This window comes from Sceloporus occidentalis, unplaced genomic scaffold, assembly GCF_023333645.1.
Source record: "Sceloporus occidentalis isolate IW3139 unplaced genomic scaffold, rSceOcc1.0.p SCAF_26, whole genome shotgun sequence".
NCBI classification, from domain to species: Eukaryota; Metazoa; Chordata; class Lepidosauria; order Squamata; family Phrynosomatidae; genus Sceloporus; species Sceloporus occidentalis.
Window position 1 is genome coordinate 14,325,001 of NW_028317006.1, and position 20,275 is coordinate 14,345,275.

General features: G+C 44.6%; 1 protein-coding gene across 2 annotated transcripts in view; it reads right to left on the reverse strand.

Annotated features, from left to right (window-relative positions):
* The window catches only part of LOC149300230 (2-oxoglutarate dehydrogenase complex component E1), a 27,610-nt gene extending 7,738 nt beyond the window's left edge, over positions 1-19,872 (reverse strand). The window contains exons 1-12 of one of the 2 annotated variants that reach the window (XM_089485620.1): positions 19,651-19,872; positions 11,824-12,012; positions 10,601-10,703; positions 8,279-8,323; positions 3,536-3,651; positions 3,271-3,425; positions 2,892-3,038; positions 2,400-2,490; positions 2,141-2,320; positions 1,927-2,055; positions 1,121-1,300; positions 144-296 (exon numbers count right to left, since the gene is read on the reverse strand). In XM_089485620.1, the coding sequence (XP_089341746.1) occupies positions 144-296; positions 1,121-1,300; positions 1,927-2,055; positions 2,141-2,320; positions 2,400-2,490; positions 2,892-3,038; positions 3,271-3,425; positions 3,536-3,651; positions 8,279-8,323; positions 10,601-10,703; positions 11,824-12,012; positions 19,651-19,872 (1,710 nt within the window). The remainder of the gene's footprint in view (positions 1-143; positions 297-1,120; positions 1,301-1,926; positions 2,056-2,140; positions 2,321-2,399; positions 2,491-2,891; positions 3,039-3,270; positions 3,426-3,535; positions 3,652-8,278; positions 8,324-10,600; positions 10,704-11,823; positions 12,013-19,650) is intronic. The other variant, XM_089485622.1, reaches the window with a different exon arrangement.
* Positions 19,873-20,275: the final 403 nt, after the last annotated feature.

Below are 20,275 nucleotides of genomic sequence, written 5' to 3' on the forward strand. Positions count from 1 at the left end.
GGCCAACCACCTTTTTTTTTTTTTTATAACAGATACGATACATGGCACAGCTCTGAATGAGGAGAGAACGCCAGCGTTCACCGCGCTTGGGGATTAAAATTCTTCCAGCTAGCATTGTTCCAGTCCGTAGGTCTGTGCCGTACCTCATACTCCAGCTGGTTGACCACTCCTTGGGACACGAGAGTCTCTGCGTATTTCTGCAGCACTGGCTTCTGTTTGCGGATTTGTTTGTACATCAGCGGCTGCGTGAACATGGGCTCGTCCATCTCATTGTGACCGTTCCTGCGGTAACAGACCTAGAAAAGGGACAGAATATGTGTGACGATCCCGTACTAGACCCGCATGCACTGTATGTATGGTGTAGAGACTGGGTACTTTGTTTGGAATTGGTTGTGAAATATGTTGTTGCAGTTCGTGTGTGTTCTGTACCCATCTACTCCCTGTCTTACCAAAGAAGAGTGCGTACAGCCATTATAATCCCTAGTACCCATTTGAATTTGATGGCGCTATATAAAACAATAATAATAATGTGGGTATTTTTGGAGTATTATTGCCTGTGATCTTCTGTAGGAAGATGTCTGCAGTTAAATGGCCTCTGCACAGACTGGTCCTCGTGTTGGGTGGGTTTTCTGTATGCATTAAAAAGGGTACCCACCGTACTCCCCCAGAGGGATAAGTTAATTTTTTGCAAACTCTAGATCTAGGGTGTCCAACCTGCGGCCCTACAGCTGCTGCAGGACTACATCTCCGACACTCCTCAGCCAGCCTCTTAGCTGAAAGAGTGTTATAGGAGATGTAGTCCTGCAGCAGCTGGAGGGGCACAGGTTGGACACCCCTGCTCTAGATGAATGTGTCCTTTCCATGAGAAGGACTTCTAATTGCTCACCGACCCAATTCTAGGTTTTGCGGTGCTCTAGACACAGAGCGGAGCTGATTGGGGAGCTCTGATCTCCCTAACCACCCACGTGGCACAGAAATACACATTGGTGCTCAATGCCTAGGCTGGTGATGCTAAGCATCTCCCATATTACACAGTTGATGTACAACATAATATAATAATAATATACTTAAACACTACGTAAGCGCTCAGGTATTAGGGGGTAGCAGAGCTGCCACGTACCAAATCCACCACTACGTCCTTGTGAAACGTACTCCTCCATTCAGCTGCCACATTGCACACGTACACCACGGCTTCGGGGTCATCTGCATTTACATGGAAGATAGGAGCGTTCACGACTCTCGCCACATCCGTGGGGTAAGGGGAAGAGCGGGCCATTCGAGGGTCAGTGGTGAATCCAATCTTAAAATGAACAAAATGCGTGAGAACAGCCTTCGGGTGATGAGGACAGCTGGCTCAAGAAAGCCAGAAATGCAGGTTTATACAAACCAGATCAGTTAAGTGCTTACAATACTCATCATAATTTATTGGTAGATTGGTTTGTGAATGAGAACTATGAAGCCTGTGTGGATTTTTTTGCCCCCTCTTCACAATGCCAGCAGATCTAGAGGTATCCCTTTTATTCACATAGCTCTGCGACATCTATATAGACACATCTATATATCTATATGAATTACGCTTACAGGAAAGGCCATGCCAATTTACATTCCATTCATTTGCATTAAAAGTGCAGTCTCCCTATGCCAGGAAAGGTGAATTTTTCAGAATGTAATCCTGAACCCAGTAGCTAGAGAATATGTTGAGAGCATATCACTAGATGCATTCTAAATTCCTTGTCAAAATTTGCTCCCCGCTCAGTTTATAAAATATAGGTGTAAACAAAAAGGCACAAATATAAGCTTTAAAACATTCAGGCCCAGCATATGGACTTAACTTTATAACTGAAAGTAGCTAAGAGAAATATGCGAGTCTAGTAAGCGTGTTATCTTAATGCTGCGAGTAATCATGTTTAATAATAAGGCTTGTACCTGGTTATTGACCACCACATGCACGGTGCCGTGCGTAGTGTACGACGGCAGGTCACTCAGGTGAAAGGTTTCGTAGACAATGCCTTGCCCTGCAAACGCGGCATCTCCATGTATAAGGATGGACATAACCTGCGAAAAGCATCATCACATCTGTTGTCAGCATGAGGCAAAAGAAACATGGAGTCTGCCCACAGTAGCTGCCCCACATTCATACCTTCTTGCCCTCTGTGTCTCCGCAGTAGAACTGCTCAGCCTTCGTCTTGCCCTGAACCACTGGATCAGCGGCCTCCAGATGGGATGGGTTGGCCACCAAAGACAGGGTGATGTTCCGGTCTGTTACTCTGTTTATCCTTCTGTGGTACATTCCTAGATGGTACTTTACATCTCCGGAGCCCTGCGGAGAAGAATCGTGAGGTTCAGCTACGAGCAGCTCTTCCCCTTAGATTTACAGACAGAAAGCGAGTGCTACTAACCTCATCAGCAGCTTCCAGCTTGGAGTCAAATTGACAGAAGATCTGTTCGAGCTCCTTTCGAATGACATTAGCCAGCACATTCAGACGCCCTCTACGCAACAGATAACAGCGGTAAGTGAAAAATATACAGAGTAACACACCTAAAAATGTCAGCCACCAGGGAACCGATTCTCAATGGGACGCGCCTGCCGTGTTGTGCCCTTAAGTTGATATCCTTGGTTAGCAATGTCTGGACAGCTCTTAATGAAAGGGTTAAAATACGGAACATTTAACTTATGTTGTAATCAATGTAAACTTCTTTAAGGTGAGGAACGCTTTAATTATAATGAAGACCTACAGGCAACTCTGAGAAAGTCCCTGGAATTCCCTCAGTTCTGGTTGATGTTAACTTGTGTATTCCCTGGATATGCCAGATGTCCCAGATGGTAGCGACAAGGATCTGAACAAGTGATTTTAGGTTATGAGATTCTTTTATGAATTAGGAGTGGTTACCTGTGGGGCATCCCCATAATAACATAATCCACCCCATTCTCGCTAGATTTGTCAATGATGGTCTTCAAAGCAGGGATCAACACCTCACAGCCTTCCAATCCAAAACGCTTCTCTGAAGACCACTTGCGATGGAGGAACTCTTCAAACCTGCACAGAGAGGTCACAGAAAGCCTGGCATTAAGCAAACTTGCCATCTAATGCCACAGACCACTATTCATAATGGAGGCTTTTGGTTCCTTTAGAATTTTCTGATTTTATTAGCACCCATATGCAAATACAGTAAGTAAAATGTATAAAAAGGGCTAATGCGCAAAGGTTAGAAAGAAATACAACTGCGGGCCTCCATCCAGCTAAGCAAAAGAAGGAAAGAAGATCATACCTTGTAGACCTGACAAGCCTGGCCAACAGGGTCCGCTTCTCCTCGCTGTTGAACTGCATGATACCTGGGGTTTCAAATTTCTCCCTAATCCACTGACACTGTTCCAGGTCATTAATAAACATAAATTCAACACCGATGTTCTGGCAGTAGGCAGACTGATGGAAAGAAACAGGGAGATGACAGCGGGAAGGAAGTTTTTTTTCTCCATTGATATTCTTGATAAGGTAAGACACACCGGTAAGGAAACAAGATCTGACCCACATACCTCAAGCCTCTTGATGATCTCTCGAAGAGGGAGGGCGGTCTCATTTCCTCCAATATATGTGGTGGTTGGCAGGTGGAAGACTTTGTCCAGATCAGATTCTTCAAGTCCATAAAACCCTGAGGTGGGCAGTGGTCAGAGGAAGACAGGAGGTGGCGTTACAGAAGGAGGAACATGATGCAGCCAGCCAAGCAGAAGCAACAATGAGGCCATTAGAAAACGTGTGAAGTAACGCGACAGAGTACATACACAGAATGGGCACCATTGCATAGTAATGCAGGTTAATGAAGACGTGATGAACACAGAAGGATGGGTTTGATGCCAACCAAACCATTCATGGAAAGAAGCCATGGAGAATGAAAATGCCAAACAGTTGAAATCAGTGTTTGAAAGCCATGTGTAGGATTTGTTATAGGGTTTGAGAGGAAGAGGAGGGTACAGCATTTAAACAGGCGAGTACATAATAGTTGGTAAAGGTAGAATGAAAGCAGCAAATGAAAAAACAGCAGGGTCACAGGGAAGGAAGCAAGACGGTGGGTAAAAGGGGGTAGAAGAGACATTAGTCCTGAAACTAAAGGCCAGTTTTAAGGCACAGCTTAACTACACCCTACATAACAAAGTGCAGCTGATCAGTCATTAGCACAACGCACAACAACAGGAACTTTGCAGGCAAATGCCCATCAGTTCTAGAATACGGTGCCATCTAGAACCAGATGCAAACCAATGTTTTAACCCAGCAGATGAGAAAATCTCACGCCGGGAGTGTGCGGTCACACTGTAGCAGAGCGCGGCTTACAGAATGTTAGATTTATTCAGATTTATATCTGAAATATATGCTAGAATTTGCACCTCCTGTAATATAGTGTACTACTACTGCCCATGACAGCCTGGAGTCGGATCGGTTCTGTCTATAGTGCAGGGCTCGACAAATCCCAGGCGCCAGGTCGCCATGTCCTGGCGCCTAGGTGTTTGCCAGCCTCTTACATTCACAAAAAACTGCCCCGCGTCACCACGCGGGGGCGCTGCTGCTGTCGGCAGACAGCACAGCCACTCCGAGCCCGCCCCCGAGCCTGAGATCCCTCCCACGGAGTGATACTGTAGGCTGAAAACGCGGTTGCAGGAAAACCAGCAATCGTGTTTTCAGCTGCCACAGGCAGCTTCAGGAAAGGGGGTTGAGTGTTGATTGAGTCCCCACACAAATGTGGGGACCTGACCCAACACCCCCCCAGCTGCCTGATCGCTCCATGAGAGCGACAGTGCAGCGTTAACCCCTTCAATGCCGCGATCACCATTTTAGGGGTTAATTTCCGTTTTGTACGGGGCTCTGCTGCTGGTGGTCTGCCTGGAAGCCCAGCAACAGCAAAAACGAGCCCCCACAAGCCCTTTGATGACTTCTGTAGGCATGGAAGCCCCCATGCAATGGCTGGTCTATAGACCAGCAATTTCATCCCAGCTGCCACAGGCAGCTTCAGGGAAGGGGGTTGAGTGTGGGGACCTGACACAACACCCCCCTGCTGCCTGATCGCTCCCAGCAATTGCGTCCCAGCTGCCAGAGGCAGCTTCAGGGACAGGGGGAGAGGGTTCTTCGGTCTCCACATGAGTGTGGTGATCAGCCCCAACCTCCCCTGCTGCCCGATCGCTCCATGAGAGCGTGTATGACACATTTGTGGCATTGCAGGGGTTAACATTTGTCCCCACAAGCTTGTGGGGACTAAATATCAGTCAATGCTGTACTCCAATGGAACATCGGCATTGTAAGAGTTAAAAAAAAAAAAAAAAAAAAAAAAAAAAAAAAATCCAGGTCAAACGCTGTGAGTTTAGTAAGTGGGCTGATGATGATCGGATCACTCCTAACCAACTGTTAGTTTTAAAAAAAAAATCCTGGCTCCCAACTTTTTTTAGCTGGCGCCTATATTCACAACAAATTTGTCAAGCCCTGCTATAGTGTATATTGTGTTAGACTAAACAAGAAATATCCAGAACGTTCCAACGCATTCTCTCTTGGACGTTACAATTTCTCCTGTGTGTTCTAACCTGAACCTGTCACCTGGGATTGAGCAAAGAACACGGAGAAAACCACATCTGGTTGCTCAGCTGTGGCTCGATTATTAGTAACACGAGAAATCTTCTCCGCAAAAAAGCCTCTTAACTTACTAGACTGGAATTTAGAGAAATTTGAGGCCGTGTCTTGTAGCGCCTTGTAACAGGATATAATCCAATTGTGTGCAAAGACAGAGCCGTAATGGTTACAGAGTCATCCTTGTACTGTTCAGCTCTCCTTATTAACAGATAACTGCAAAGCACCACATCGAATACCCCCCTGGTCAAAATACCCTAAATGTAATTCTGTCAATTTAACTCTGATGTCATCGCATATCATCAGAAACCACATCCAGGGGTATGATGGTAAAAAGACAGCAGCGGTTCAAAATAATTGGCCACAAGTCCTTAACCACATAAATGAAAAGAAAAAAAAAAAAAAAAAAAAACTGCAGAAAATCCATTTTAAAACAGTTACCCTTACCTCTCTATTGGCTTCCGACATTGCCCAGATAATGTATAAGTCATAATGCCCTACATTACGTACCACTAAATCAAGGATGCGCAACTCCAGCACTCAATGGCCACAAGTTTAGTATACACTAAAGCAAGGCATTTAAATGAAAAAAATAACTAAAACAGATTGTCTTCAGGGAAGAATATGCAGAATGTGTGGCTCATTGCAGCCCTTGGAGACTGGAGGGGTTCAGCCCTGCGCTCAACAATATTTAGGGGACAGCTTACAAGGTTACATAGAAACATAACAGCTGACAGCAGATAAGAGCCACCCTGCCCGTCTAGTCTGCCTGCTTTTCCTGATGTAAAGACTTCAGACCTTAAAATGCTACCCTCCCTGACATCGAGGCTCTTCAATGCCCGCTCGTACCCGCCAGCCGCACAGGTTAGATCCACTCTTTGCCTTTCTAAATAGTAACTTGCCTAGCCCCACCCCCCGACAGAAGCCCCACCCCCTGGAGAAGGTACGATTCAGGCAGGCAGCCCCGAGATGCTCCCAGATTACGCAATACATACAGCTTTAGCCCCACAGAATGACTCATCGTAACAATGTATTCTGTTAAAAGCTTTGTTTCACTCAAATCCTTTTCATTTAAACCCTGGATGGTTCAGAGAAATAAAATGTATATTTTTCTCCGTACAGAAGTGCTATAAGCTCCCAGCAGGACATGGAATTCACTTCTCTGGCTTTTATTTTTGTTCCCCATGTGACCGATCACATATACACGGAAACGCGGTTCCCTCTACTCCGGGGGTAACAGGCTTTCTCGGCTTAGATACACGTTGGACACATGCACTTTCTGCATGAGACACCGATCAATGGCGCCCCCGGCTCCTTAACCAAGTGCAACGAGACTTTGAACGCTGAACCAGCAGGAATTCCGATAAACTTCCGGAGACGCCAGAACATAATGTTCTAAGCTTGAGCCACAACACAGTCATTGTTCTATAAACACAATTTAGGCATTCGGCAGAATTCAGCCTGAAAACCATTAAACAAACAGCCCGGTATCCTTTCATGATAGAGATGTACTTGCGTATTAAGCTGGATCTGCAGAATGTATGGCGGGGGTCAATGGTGCTTATTCACTAAAGGGTGAGTTGTATCTCCCCCTGTCTGCCATTTCCTATGAAGGCAAACACTACCAGGTTTCTGCAGCCAGGACTGAAAAGAGGGATTGTCATGACCCCCACCCCCCTCCGCAAGAGAGGAAAAGGTTAATTAAAAGGTGTTACTCAGATATATGTATTAAAGTGCATATGATAGCTGGATGGTTTTGGCGAAAGGAAATGAGGTTTCCAAACACCACCTCTACCGAAAGCATGTGCTCTGTGGTACTACTACATTAGGAGCAGAGTTTTCAAATAAATCAACGAGACCAGCCAATCGCAGTTGTCAGCTGGCATACAAGCGACCGGCTGCGGCTAGTCACATTCATTCAGAAACAGAGTTTAAGATATAGCAATCTCCATTTGGATCTTGGTTTCACTCTGCTGGACAACTTACCTGGCAGCTATCTGCCGACATCTGTCTATCAGCAGAGCTGGTTATCCAGGGTTATAAGGACTGATATAAGGACTCAGACTTAAAGGAGTCCTTGGTCTTGTCTTAGAGTCAGGATAGTCATACATGTTGAGCAGCCTTAATTTTTCTGACCATTTTGGTCGCCCTCCACTGACCGATCTCCTCAATGTTCTCCTGGAGATGGGGTCTGCAGAGCCGCACACGAGATCTGCGACCCCACAGCTGCTAACCCAACGACCTCGACGCGGTAACACAAACACCTCCTGATAGCTCCTTTTCTGGGAGTTGTTACTTGGGGACAGTACAAAAATAAACTTTTACATGACTTCTAACTCTTTACAATGCGAGTGTAAGCTCTGAGTACCAAAACAGACGGTGTTCTTATTGCAGTAACCAGTGGAACGGTCCTAGCGGAACGAGCACCGCACCGGTCGCTGCAGGGAAACCTGGCTGGAAATATTATATTATATATATACATATACACATATACATACACACACACTTTACTGCTGCTACTTTTTGCGTGACCCGTGTAAATTAAACCTGCTGTCTCCTTTTGCCAATGGGAGGGGGCATTTAAATCAGATTACCAAGGGCATTCCCAAACCAGGTTGGGAACGAGGAATGGGATGGGTGTTCTTTAAGAAAAGGATGTGCTTCCCTACCTCCCACCGTGAGAACATGTAGTCGATCCAGGAATGCTGGCAGGTCTGGGTGGGGGTAGAAGGAGAGGTGGCAGAATGGGGGGGGGGGGGATGGGGCAAGGGGAGGAAGGGCGCAGCATGGGGGGGGAAACAGAGAGGAATCTTTAAACACAAAACATCAAGAGCATAAGCCTGGGATAATACAAAGTGCAAACCTAATCTGCAAAGTAATTAAACCGGGATAGAGCAGTGCTTCACGTAAACAAGCTTCCCGCGCATATCGCTAACGCCGCAGCATAATATGCACCAGGCATATTAATGCGTTCCATGCAAGAAATGCATCGCTGCTTCGGGCTTGTACTAAGCCAGCGAGAAACCTTTCTGGGAGCGAGCATACTCAACGGGAAAACATACAAACATCTCCCCGTACAGCCCTCAGGTACAAATTATTTGGGTGGTGGGGGAGGAACATCGTACCTCTATAATACCTAAAGGAGAAATTTTTTTTTTATATACCTATAATAAATAGGAGGTAACAGGAATAAAACCCCCCCAAAAATATATATTTCTCACTCATGCCAGCTTTGGCAGTAGCACAATTAACCTAAGAAGTGCTGGCACAGGTAGGTGGCCGTCGGCTCACCACGTGCTGATGGGCTTCCATAAAGACCGTGGGATACCTACACCTCCTCTGTGAGTCTACGCTCACTCCCTAACTGGGGTAACGTCATAACACTGAATTTAAAAGGCTCCAGTAGATGTAGCGCTTGTAACAATGCACCGAACGGCCTTACACATTGGCTTCTGTGTAACAGAACGGGCTATGCACCAGAGAGCAATCCAGGCTGGGACTGCTGTGGCGTCATCCATGGCTGTGCAGGAAGTAGTAAAGCATCGAGTCAGGGCCTACTTACCAAAGAACGTACACTTCATCCAAGGACGCAGCTGGATTTGAAACCGTATGTGTGAAGCTATTTTACATATAAAAGCTATAACTCATTTGTGATTTCCAATGGTTTCCTTCATATTCCATTTCACAGCCGAAACCAAGATCTGATCATCTTTACCGAGAGGATCCATCACCTGAACGTTGTATCCACACAGGAGCAGAACATTTAATGACAAACCCTGGTCAATGTTCTTAATGTTACAGACAGAATGTCCCGTTCAGATAACATCGCAGTCACAATGTCTTTCTCTTATCAGGCAAGGAGGAATGGAGTAATATCTAGGATGCTGGGAAAAACGTTTGGACTCATTTTACCAGGACCACGGATATCCATGGAATTGGGGATAATGACTTAATGACAGAATCAGACATGTATTTACTAAACTGGGAGCCTGTAAGAGAGAAAACATTTTAACCTCCCGGTTTAGTGAATATATTATGTCCAACTTGACATTCCCCAAGATATCCTCCTACAAGAAGGGCTGAGGCTGGAGTGGAGGGCTGTCTTGAAAGTCTACTTGCTTTGTGAACTACATTAGTCTAGGCTTGGCCCTGAAAAATCACTCCCCAGCAATAAGACCCATGGGGGGTGAAAACCCTTGCTGGAGCAAACAACTCCAAAGCAGAAAACAGTAACAACACAAAAGGCCTTGATATACCCGCATAAGGCTTCCCACAACAGACACTTTCAAGTACACCGTAGGCATTAATGAGAACACGCAGGGCTGACAGACTATCGAACTGGTTTGAACTGCACTGGAACACTTAGATGGTTCAATTTATACCTTCTGTACCTTGGAACCACTAACTTCTAATGTCAAACCCTGTGAACGTTACACAGATAGTTCAGAATACATTTGAGTCATGCTCACAAACCGCATGCTAGAACCCCCAAAGCAAGCACAATCACGGCACAAGGTATCTCGCATCCACACACACGACCCGTGTGCGCTTGCACCCCGCATGCACGCAAACCGTGGTTAGTGCCGGTTACTCTACACGCTAAACTATGTTAGCATTGCTTGCGTGAGAGCAGCGAGGGCGGTCTGACCAATCGGTATTAATCTATAGTCAGAGGTCAAACTAACAGCTTATTACTTATCCCTCCACATAACCCTTGAACACCGAAGATTATTTTAGCTCTTCAGTATTGGGCGCCAGTGACTGGCAGCTCTCAGAACTGTAATATGGGAGAGCCGTTACGTGAATGAATGAATGAATGAATGGGGTGATCAGATTTTTGGACTCAAATCATGGGCCACTTTGGTGGCCCTCAGCTGTTAGTTGTGATCTCTCTTTGCCAACATTCTAGCGAGCTGGGGGACAGACAGACATGGGGGGTGAGAGGGAGGCGCTAAAGCGGTGGCCACACTAGCGTAGTTCTTTGCCCTCACCGAGTTTGTCTGAGGACGTGACAATGTCAGCTGGCACACAGGAGTCCAGATCTGCATCCAGAATGCCAAGTGGGTCCAGCTGAGCTACGTGGTGCCCACGGATCTATATTGAAGAGAGTTTCCAAAGGAGGGTGGTTGGGATAGAAAAAGGAGGTACAGGGGGAGATGGGAGAGTTGGGAAAAGGAAGTTTAGGTGGGAGGGAAAAAAAATAAGGAAATAAGAAGGGATAAAGGCAAGAAGGTGACGATAGGGATGGAAAGAAGGAAGAAAGAGAAAAAAAAAAAAAAAAAGGAAAAGTAGATAAAAGGTTAAAACAAGTTTGCTGCAAAGATCCTCACCGATATTTGGAGAACCGACAATTACTGGAGTCTCATCAAAATTAACAGAACTAATCCCGAGTGGGTCAAGCTTTGCAATGTGGTGACCCCTCACCTGGAAGCAATGACAAACTGGTTAACAGCAATTCTTTGCCCCTCACACCGTGATGTTATTAGCCACAAACCCTGCAGCACTCCCAGCGTGTCAATGAACTGGAAGGCAAAGGATCAACAGCGGGGGGGGGGGGGGGGGAAGACGGCTGCCAGGAGCAGATTTAAAGGCAGACGCCGATGATAAAAAAAATAATCTCATGCTGCAGAAGTATTTGCTGCATTGTGGAGGATATATTTACATGCATGTTTTTGGATTTAGTTTAAGCATACCTCTCTTTTAGGCACTGAAGAAAAACAGATCAGTTATCTATTCACCCCGGGGTAAGGGCTGCTCCGGGAAATAGTTTAACCTGTTACTGTAACAATAATGATACCGGGAGGCAGCTTGGTTTGTCACAAATACAGGGGATGATCTGCACCTGCTTTTTGTTTAAACAAAACCTAAATAAATTTTTTGATGCATTTTTAGATTCATATATACATATGGTGCTGAGACATGTTCCATGAACAAACAGAGGTGGGTCATGAAGGCAAATGCCACTAAGGCAGTCTAAGATATAGGCTGCTATACTATGCAAATTAGGGTGTTATTTTAAATGCTATTTTCCCTTTAAAAACAGATCAGGTACTGTAACTACTTATTACATAAGTGAAGGGTAGACCTGAATACGGGAAAAGAATAAGTCACACTCCCAAATCCGAAAGGATCGAAGCTGATAGAATCTTGGGGTTCAGTGTCAATTTAAACAATCTGTGTATATGAACTATGGCCGGGGTGACATTTCCTATACCTGGTAAGCACGGACGAGAGACTGCACAGCGAGATGATCCTCTACGAGTTTATCGATGTTGGGCTGTGCTTGGACGAGTGACTGTGCCTGTGCAAAAGCCGAGAGGTTGCTGCCCAGAGGTGGGGGGCTCTGGTAAGCGGTTCCAGGGGCTGCCCCGGCGTTGGCGTTCCGGAAGAAGATGTCCCATGACTACAATGGAAGAACAAAAAGACAAATCAACCGAACTGTCTTCAAACATGACAAACTTATTTTACGATCATCAGAATGGTGGAGATTTGGGGTAAATGCAACATCCTAACCGTCTGCCATCATTGCAGAAGACAATACAAACATACATGTTCATGAAGAACGGCGTCAGATAGAGCTTTATTTCCCCAACAGAATTGCTGTTCAACTTCATGACACGGCCTGACGCCTGCTTAACGTTGTCAGTCCGATCACCTTATTAGAATCACTTTAGCCACAGACAAGAATTTACCATGCTTCACTTCTGCCGCAAAGCGTCATAACCCCCTAGATCATGCTAGATTTTGACATATAGAAATTCATAGGTATCCCAAAAAAATGTTTATAGAAGCCTGATCTTTTATATTACAATTTTCTTCACTGATCCCCGTTTTAGCGCTGAATCAGGGTAGATTCCTTAAGCCTTTCCCCGGCATTCTCACCGGCAGACTAACCTGCTTAAGCCGGCTTCACTTAGATAAACACTGCAGCGAGGCCTTAAATCTGCATGTCAATTTAAAAAAAGAGAGATAAAAAAAAAGGGCTTGACGAACCCCGGGTACTAGGTCGCCATGGTGACTAGAAAGCACATTCTGGCACCCAGGCTTTGGCAGGACAAGGGGGTAAAGACTTGCCAGAGCTGCCATCACACATCCAGCCCCTACTGTTTCACGCGTGGCGCAGTGAAGCGGGTAAAGTTCACATAATGAACATTAAGTGACCCCGCTGGGTGCTCCAAGGCAATTGCTTCACCGCGCCCATCGCAGTAAAGCATAGGGTGCTGGATTCATGACAGCAGATAAGCAGTGGTACAGCGGGTCTCCCCAATGTGAGAGGTGGAACAGTGCAGGTATGTGTACATGTATAGTGCTGGAGTCACAGTTAGTGTGTGTGACTGTAAGGCGTGTGTAAGTTAGTGTATTATGTTAGCATGAGTGTGTGTGACTGTCAGCACATGGTGTTATGGGTGAGCAGGAGACTGCTTCATGGATGTGCACTGCACAAGGTCACGCAGCATCACGTGACAGGCGTAGGGAGCTCCATTCCAGGTACATTTATGTTGCTTCATTTATTTTTAATAATGTACCAACGCATTTATCAACTTTATTTAATAAACATTGTATTGATTTTTCTCCAATTACTATATATAAAAGGGTGGGGCATCACCATAGACAAATCAGTGGGGAAATATGAAAAAATACTTGCCTCCTACATTTTTGGCAGACTTCCAGACCCATACCAAATTTACCAACCCCTTCTTTACTATATAGTTTCATAAATGTACTATTGAGATTAGCGTGTAAGAACGCAAAAGCATAATAAAATACACTTAAGAGATCGTTACAATAGGAAAAAAACATTTTGTTGCCCTACACAGATGCAAAACACAATTAGTGTTCAAATGTATATTAGCCGTGTATCAACTTGTATTCTGGTAACTTTGTAGAGCTCTGTAACTTGCTGATCCTTTATACATATTATGCTACATTCTTTGTTCACAAGGAGAACGTCATGAATCTGTTAAATATGGGTTCACTTCGATGCAGATATAAAACCGAAGTACAAGAATTCAGCAGCTATGATAATGGTGTATGGCAGGGGTGTCCAAGTTTTTTCTGCAGTGGGCCACTTCATCGGAACTGTATACGTGCGAGGGCCGCACTCATTTTTCACTGTGTGAATATATGGCCTTTAATAAAATATGCAGATTAAAATAAAGTAAATGACACAAAACCTTTACTTTTCCTCTCACTGATTTCTGGGCCTAGAAAGTTTTGTGACTACAAATTCAGGATTCTGGATAAGTAAAAATGAAATAGTTTTTATCCTAGGGATGCAGCTAAATGAAAATTCTGGACCAAAACCGAAAATTCAGGGTTCACTGAACCAAAACTGAAAATGACCCCCCCCCCCACATACTTTTAATAAAAGTAAGTTACACACCAAAATTGTACAAAAAAAATTATATATTATGATTGTTAACAACAATCTCAGGCATACCCAGATTCCAGCATGTACTGGTTGGCTGGGCATTGTACCAGTAATTTTTGTACAATTTTAGTGTGTAACCACACTTAATAAAAGTAACACACCACAATATGACTTGGCATGATAGGAGTGTGATTGCTAACAGCAAACACACTCTTTTCATACCCAGGCAACCAGTAAATGCTGGAACCTAGGCATAATAGGACTGTGATTGCTGTTAGCAGATTGCTGTTAGCAATCACTCTCCTATCATGCCAAGTCAGCCAGTACATGCTGGGACAGGGTGGCTGTAAGTGCAGACCCCATACTGCTGGCAGCATCAATACACAAGGGGGCAGCTAGCCAGGTTTCAGCATGTACTGGCTGACTTAGCAATCACACTCCTATCATGCTAACAGCAATCACAGTCCCATCATGCCTAGGTTCCAGCACTTACACATCCATGCTATCACACACACACACTCATTCATTGATATACTCATTCATTCACACATTCATTCCCTCACAGGCATACTCATTCAAACAACCTCCCCCACCCCCTTACCTACTACAGCTCTCGATGCCGCTCACAGACTACAGCAGGGGGCGCGGCCTCCCTCGTTCTCCCAACAGAGGAGGCAGGACTGGAGCAGAGAATAGACCCTCCCACAAGTAAGCGGCAGGGCTTGTGATGATGTGATCCTGGCTGCCGATCTCACGCGGGCCGCACCTTGAGGTCACGCGGGCCGCATGTTGGACGCCCCTGGTGTATGGCTTAGTGTGCCATAGAGCTAACAATCTATAGCGTGCTGTATCTGAAATCCAGCAGTAGATCTTTGCAATTTGCCGGTTTCCCAGATGACTTGGATAGACATTAATGTCCGATCTCCTGTACTGAGGGTTTCAACACAAGAAGCAAATATGGAGCATGATATTTGAACCACCAGAGGGTAATGCACACAATCTGAAGAGTGTTATAACCATAGAAAGCGATACAGTACTCCAGTCAGCAAGAACATTCCAGTTGGTTGCTATAGTGATAAGACCACTTTACAAATTTTGCTTTTTAAACCCATTTTCAATATGTTACACCCAACAATCTAACTCTATGGAGACAACTGCAGATTATGTTGTGTATACCAGGAAAACCCATAAGCACATGAGACTTTTCTACGAGCCAGGGCTGGCAAAGTAAACAGCTTGGCATTTACCCCACCCTTTCCCACCACTTTTATATTGTTCTCCGTCTCCTCCTCTCCGCGTTGAAGATCAACGGGGGAAGAGCCGGTCCTACCAAGCTTAGAAAGAAGAGGATGGACGTGAAAAAAAAAGACTGGGATCTACTGAACACAAGTGAAGCTCAACCCATCAGATCTCCAGTAGCTTCTGAACGCCAACTACCATTACCCTGCCGAGGAGCATCGGAGATCTAGTTTAAGGAACCACAGACTTCCAAACCCTGATCAATCATAAGAGCAGAACACCATTCACAGGAAGGAACTAAACGCTACATACAGCTAAGATCAGCCGGGCTGAAGGAACCAACACAACTTGTCTATCCCTCTGCAAGACACAAGTCTTTGGGGTACATCTAGTAGGGCCAGGGGTACTTAATCTGCTTTCATTACTCCAGCTCCCCCTAAGAATTGGGAGCATTCAGTGAAGCCGGTTCTCCACCATGAGGAACCTGAAAGCAGCTCTGCTGAAACGTCAGTCATCAGATTACCTTAAATAAAAACCGAAGAGAGAACTATAAACACAAAACACACCTTAGGAAGGCTCAGATAAACTAGAAGGGCAAACTCCCTCCTCACCCAACCATGGTTATTTTAAGAATCTTAGCAAGTCACGAGAAGGGGGGAGGGGCATCCACACCACAAGGATTGAGACAGTCTGGGACTGTAATTACCAGATATAGCTGACAAGACAGAAGGCCTGGAACCCATCGCACAATAAGTACAATAACATTTCCACAAGCCAATGGAAGCAGGGGACAACAAAGTTCTATGGCATTGAGGGTGGGTAGTTACATTGCTCAGCTCTTCCACTGTGGGTGCTAGGTGACATTAAGGCACAGGCAGACAGCCTCTGCCAGAGTTAAGGAACGGCTCCCTACACAAATGCTTTTGTCCTCTCTGACAAACTTTCCTTCCCGGTGTCACTGGTGCAGTTAACCCTTACAGGAATCTATAGGAATGCAAGCAAGATGGACTGTAAATCCGCAATCGGCAGCTCCTAGCGATAGGAGCGACATCACTTCATCGGGAGAAAGCAGGGATCAAGAAGTTATAATAGCTGGTCCCATGTTATATACAAAACGTGTGCTATTATATAATATCGATAAACGGTGTACATAAAAATTGGCAGACCAGCAAGTCACCTTCTCCCACATGTTTCCACTTAAGATGTCTTGTAAACAGGAATCTGCGGCAGAAGCACTTCCCAGCGTGGAATTAACATCAAGTTCTTATTAACTACAAAGTTTCTACAGATTAGCATTAAAAGTAATGATGGGGTGAGGGGTATTGGTTACAGGAAGGGTTAATCTGCAGGCTTGTCAAGGGAAGCGCAATCAACATACCGATACCCACCCAGAGTATTGCAGGGAGTAAGGGGCTGGGGCATAAATCCCGCATTTGTTATGGTTTATACATAGTTTATTGGTAATTGTGGTTCAAACGGTACAGAATGGGTTAAAAGCTAGCAGCCCCACCCCCTGGAGGTGGCTTTCCCCATCACACTGGAACCTGGCCAAGCACAAATGACGTATTATTTATTCCAGCAAGAACTGGTCTGTACAGAATGACTTCTAACCCTCTCCAAACACAAGGCCAACTGGATCGGAGCCACGGCAGCCAGCGCTGGTATTGTGCCTCGCTAAGAGACGTATCCAGAGAGCCGATAGCGGTGGGATTATACCAGTATACACAGGGTGGGGTTTGCAGCGTGAAAAACAAATAAGTGTTAGGCCATAATGTGTGGGGCAGAGTCCCAGCTACTTGGCTCATCTAACAGAGTCACGTTTCAGCTGCCATCTTAATCAGCATATTAGCACTAAAGCCAAGCCCAGACACGCTATATCCGACAGCTTTCCCATGGTCAGGCATCACAGCACAGTAGCTAGTGGCTCATCCAGGCAAGCGTCCAGCCAGAGCCACAGAGGCCACCAGAAAAGTTAGTTTTTGCAAGCTGTCATGGGAAGTAAAGGGTGGCGAGGCGCTGAACTACTACTGCCAGACGGGGATTCCTATCAGGTCAATGAAACTGGATCCCAGCACGGCTGGACTTAAAGCCAGAACTGAGGGAGAAACGCTCCGTTTACTGGACCTAAACGTCCATGTCCATCTATTGCTCTTAGGAGACTTAATGTGAGCCCGGACCACCCCAGAACCACTGAAGCTTAGATACAAAAAGATGCACCCAAATACTCAATCATTTGGAGCACATCAACAAAGCAAACACTAAACTTAAAAATAATGTTTGTTACAGTTTAAAATCCAGTATACAAATATAGCAACATTCTAAGAGTTCTACAGTAAAAGGCAGAGGAAGTATTCTCGGGCGGCATCTGCAATACTTTTTCTTCTGTTGACGGTTTATGAACGCTAAATAGCTTAGTGCCTTGTAAGCGTGTATACCATGCGAGCAGCCATCTTAACTTGCTGTTCTCAGGATCTGCTTGATTAGTCATCCCCTGTTTCTAAAACAGCAGAGACTAGGTGGGCCAGAAAATGATATGTATTTACTGTGAGGCTTCAGATTGTTGTCGATTGCTTCAGGTCACCTTCGTAAGGCACTGAAGTAATAGCGGCAGAGGAAACATACCGTACAATCTTGGTCAGCCTCAATTTGTCACATGCCAGAAAGCATTGTTTTTAGAAGTTTGAATAAATAAAGTTGGTTATATCGAAAGCAGTGAAGATCCATTTTTGGACCATACCATTGTCACGCTAGAGTCCTAAACACTCCTTTATCATTTATGTGTTAGCTAATGGCACAATAACCCATATAATCAGTTGAGCTCTAAATAATTCCTAAATTATTAGTTTTATCTGGATAAAACAATAAAATTATAGAAGTTTGTGTTGCTACATAAGAAGGTCCCTTATCAAGATAATGACATTTGTAAGTGGAAGTTTCCATTTACCTCGGCACACTTTGGTTTTAATTTGTTTTAAAGAACTGACCTTTTAAAGTAATGATACCAAGAACACTCGCAGTTTTAAGGAACTGACCAACAGAAGAACTGAACTTCTACAGCAGTTACATGTTGGGGGTCATCAAACTAGCCCTTGTTATTGCCTATACTGGCAATATCCTTATTTCAGTTTATCAGAATTCCAGAACCAATTCATGCCCTCCAAAAATAATATCGCAAACCCTGCAGTGTTAAGATGGCAACTCACTCTGGCAACACAGAATAGGCGACATGTACATTATTTTAACCTAAAGTACAAAACTTGGTAATGCACGTAATCTAACGACAAAATTTAAATTTATCGTAGGGCTATTTTCTGTGTGTGTGTATATAATATAATATATATATATATATATATAGACATATATATATAGACATATATATATATATATATTGGGATCACTTAGTTGTTTTTTTTGGAAAACATGGAAATTTTAGCTGTGCCAACATATTTGCAAAACTGTTTTCTATCAAATAACATTTAAAACTTAAACTTGGATTAGCGAACACAATGTGCCATTGGAACACAGGAGTGATAAAGGGCCTCCGTGCGCCTATAAAGATGTTCCATGGAAAAATCAACCATTTCCAGCTACAACAGTCATTTAAAACGTTAACGTCTGCGCTGTGTTTCTGATCCTATTCATGTTATTTTAAAATCGACAAAAACATGCTTTTCTTTCAAACAAGGACATTTCTAAGTGACCCCAAACTTTTGAAAGGTAATGTGTGTATATATATATATATATATTTATTTTTTAAGCTCGAAAAACAGCTTTTTTCCCCCCATCTCCACCTTGTGGAAGATGAGGCAGCAGACTACCATTAATGTAAGAATTCTCCATTAGGGTTAAGACCACCTGCCCTCTCTCTCTCTCTCTCTGTTAGCCACATTCACTCTGCTAGATCATGAAAAAAGAAAAAAGTTTGAGGCTCAACCCAGAAAACACATTTGATGGGGTAGACTACTGCTATGTAATGCATAAAATGGGCTTTATGGCTGCCCAATAATAAAATTTAGTAAGGTCATCCACTTGTAGTCAAAATTTATTTTCTGTTTGGTCACTAAAGTTGGTAGGTGAAAGGCGGTTTTCTCATAGTAAATTTGCTTTAGTGGAAAGCTTATCTGATCAAAAGGCCAAACATTTCAGGAATCCCACACCATGCAGCAGCTTCTCTGGCTGAAAGGGCTTCACTTCCACCATCCTCCATAGTATTCCGTGCGGTAAGAACACATTGTGTGGAAGGCACATTAGAGCCTTAAAACAAACAAGCCAAGTTGTTTCTCCGTGGTCCAAGGACTTGTCTCCAACAAAAACGATCCTTCAACGCGTAGCCGTCCGTTGGCTTCCTCGTCCTGCTGATGGAACCTACCTTGCACAGCGCTGGGTATGAAAAGCAGCAAGACCCAGGAGAGCACCACGTTCCCTCCTTACCTTGTGAACGCTCTTTGGGTTTTCCAGCCAAGCGTAGTACATTTCCTCCACGTAGTTTGAACTAGTCCCGCTAAGAAAGGGCTCCGCGGCCACAGGTGTACTAAGGCACCTGACTGGCTGAAACGTCCTGGGGGCCGCGGGCCCTTTGTGTGTGAGTGATCGAACAGTCTGAGAGGCCGTCAGGGGCCTTAGTTTAGCAGCACAAGTCCTTAAGTTAAACATGTTTGTGTCTTTGCGGTAGAGTCACTACTAGCACCTACAAGGAAAAGAAAAAAAAAAAAAAGAAAAGGATTACTTTAAGCACAATTACATAAAGCCTAAATCAGAACTATAGGCGAGTATAAACCCCTTCCTGTAAACATTATGTATCGTTTTATATAGCACCTTCATATTCTGTAGCGCTGTACAACGGCATCAGTTTTCCTACAACATGTACACAGTGGGGGTATACCTGCAGGAAATATACATGTTCTATAGTAACCAGCCACTACCTACTCATGTATACATTGTACTGTTAAGGGTTTCAGTTACCGATCTGGGAATGGTGTCGATGCATCAACGCGCATAGAATTTTTATGTTATGATCCGGATGAGTTGGTCGGTCTAGAGCGCTCCACGTGCGACA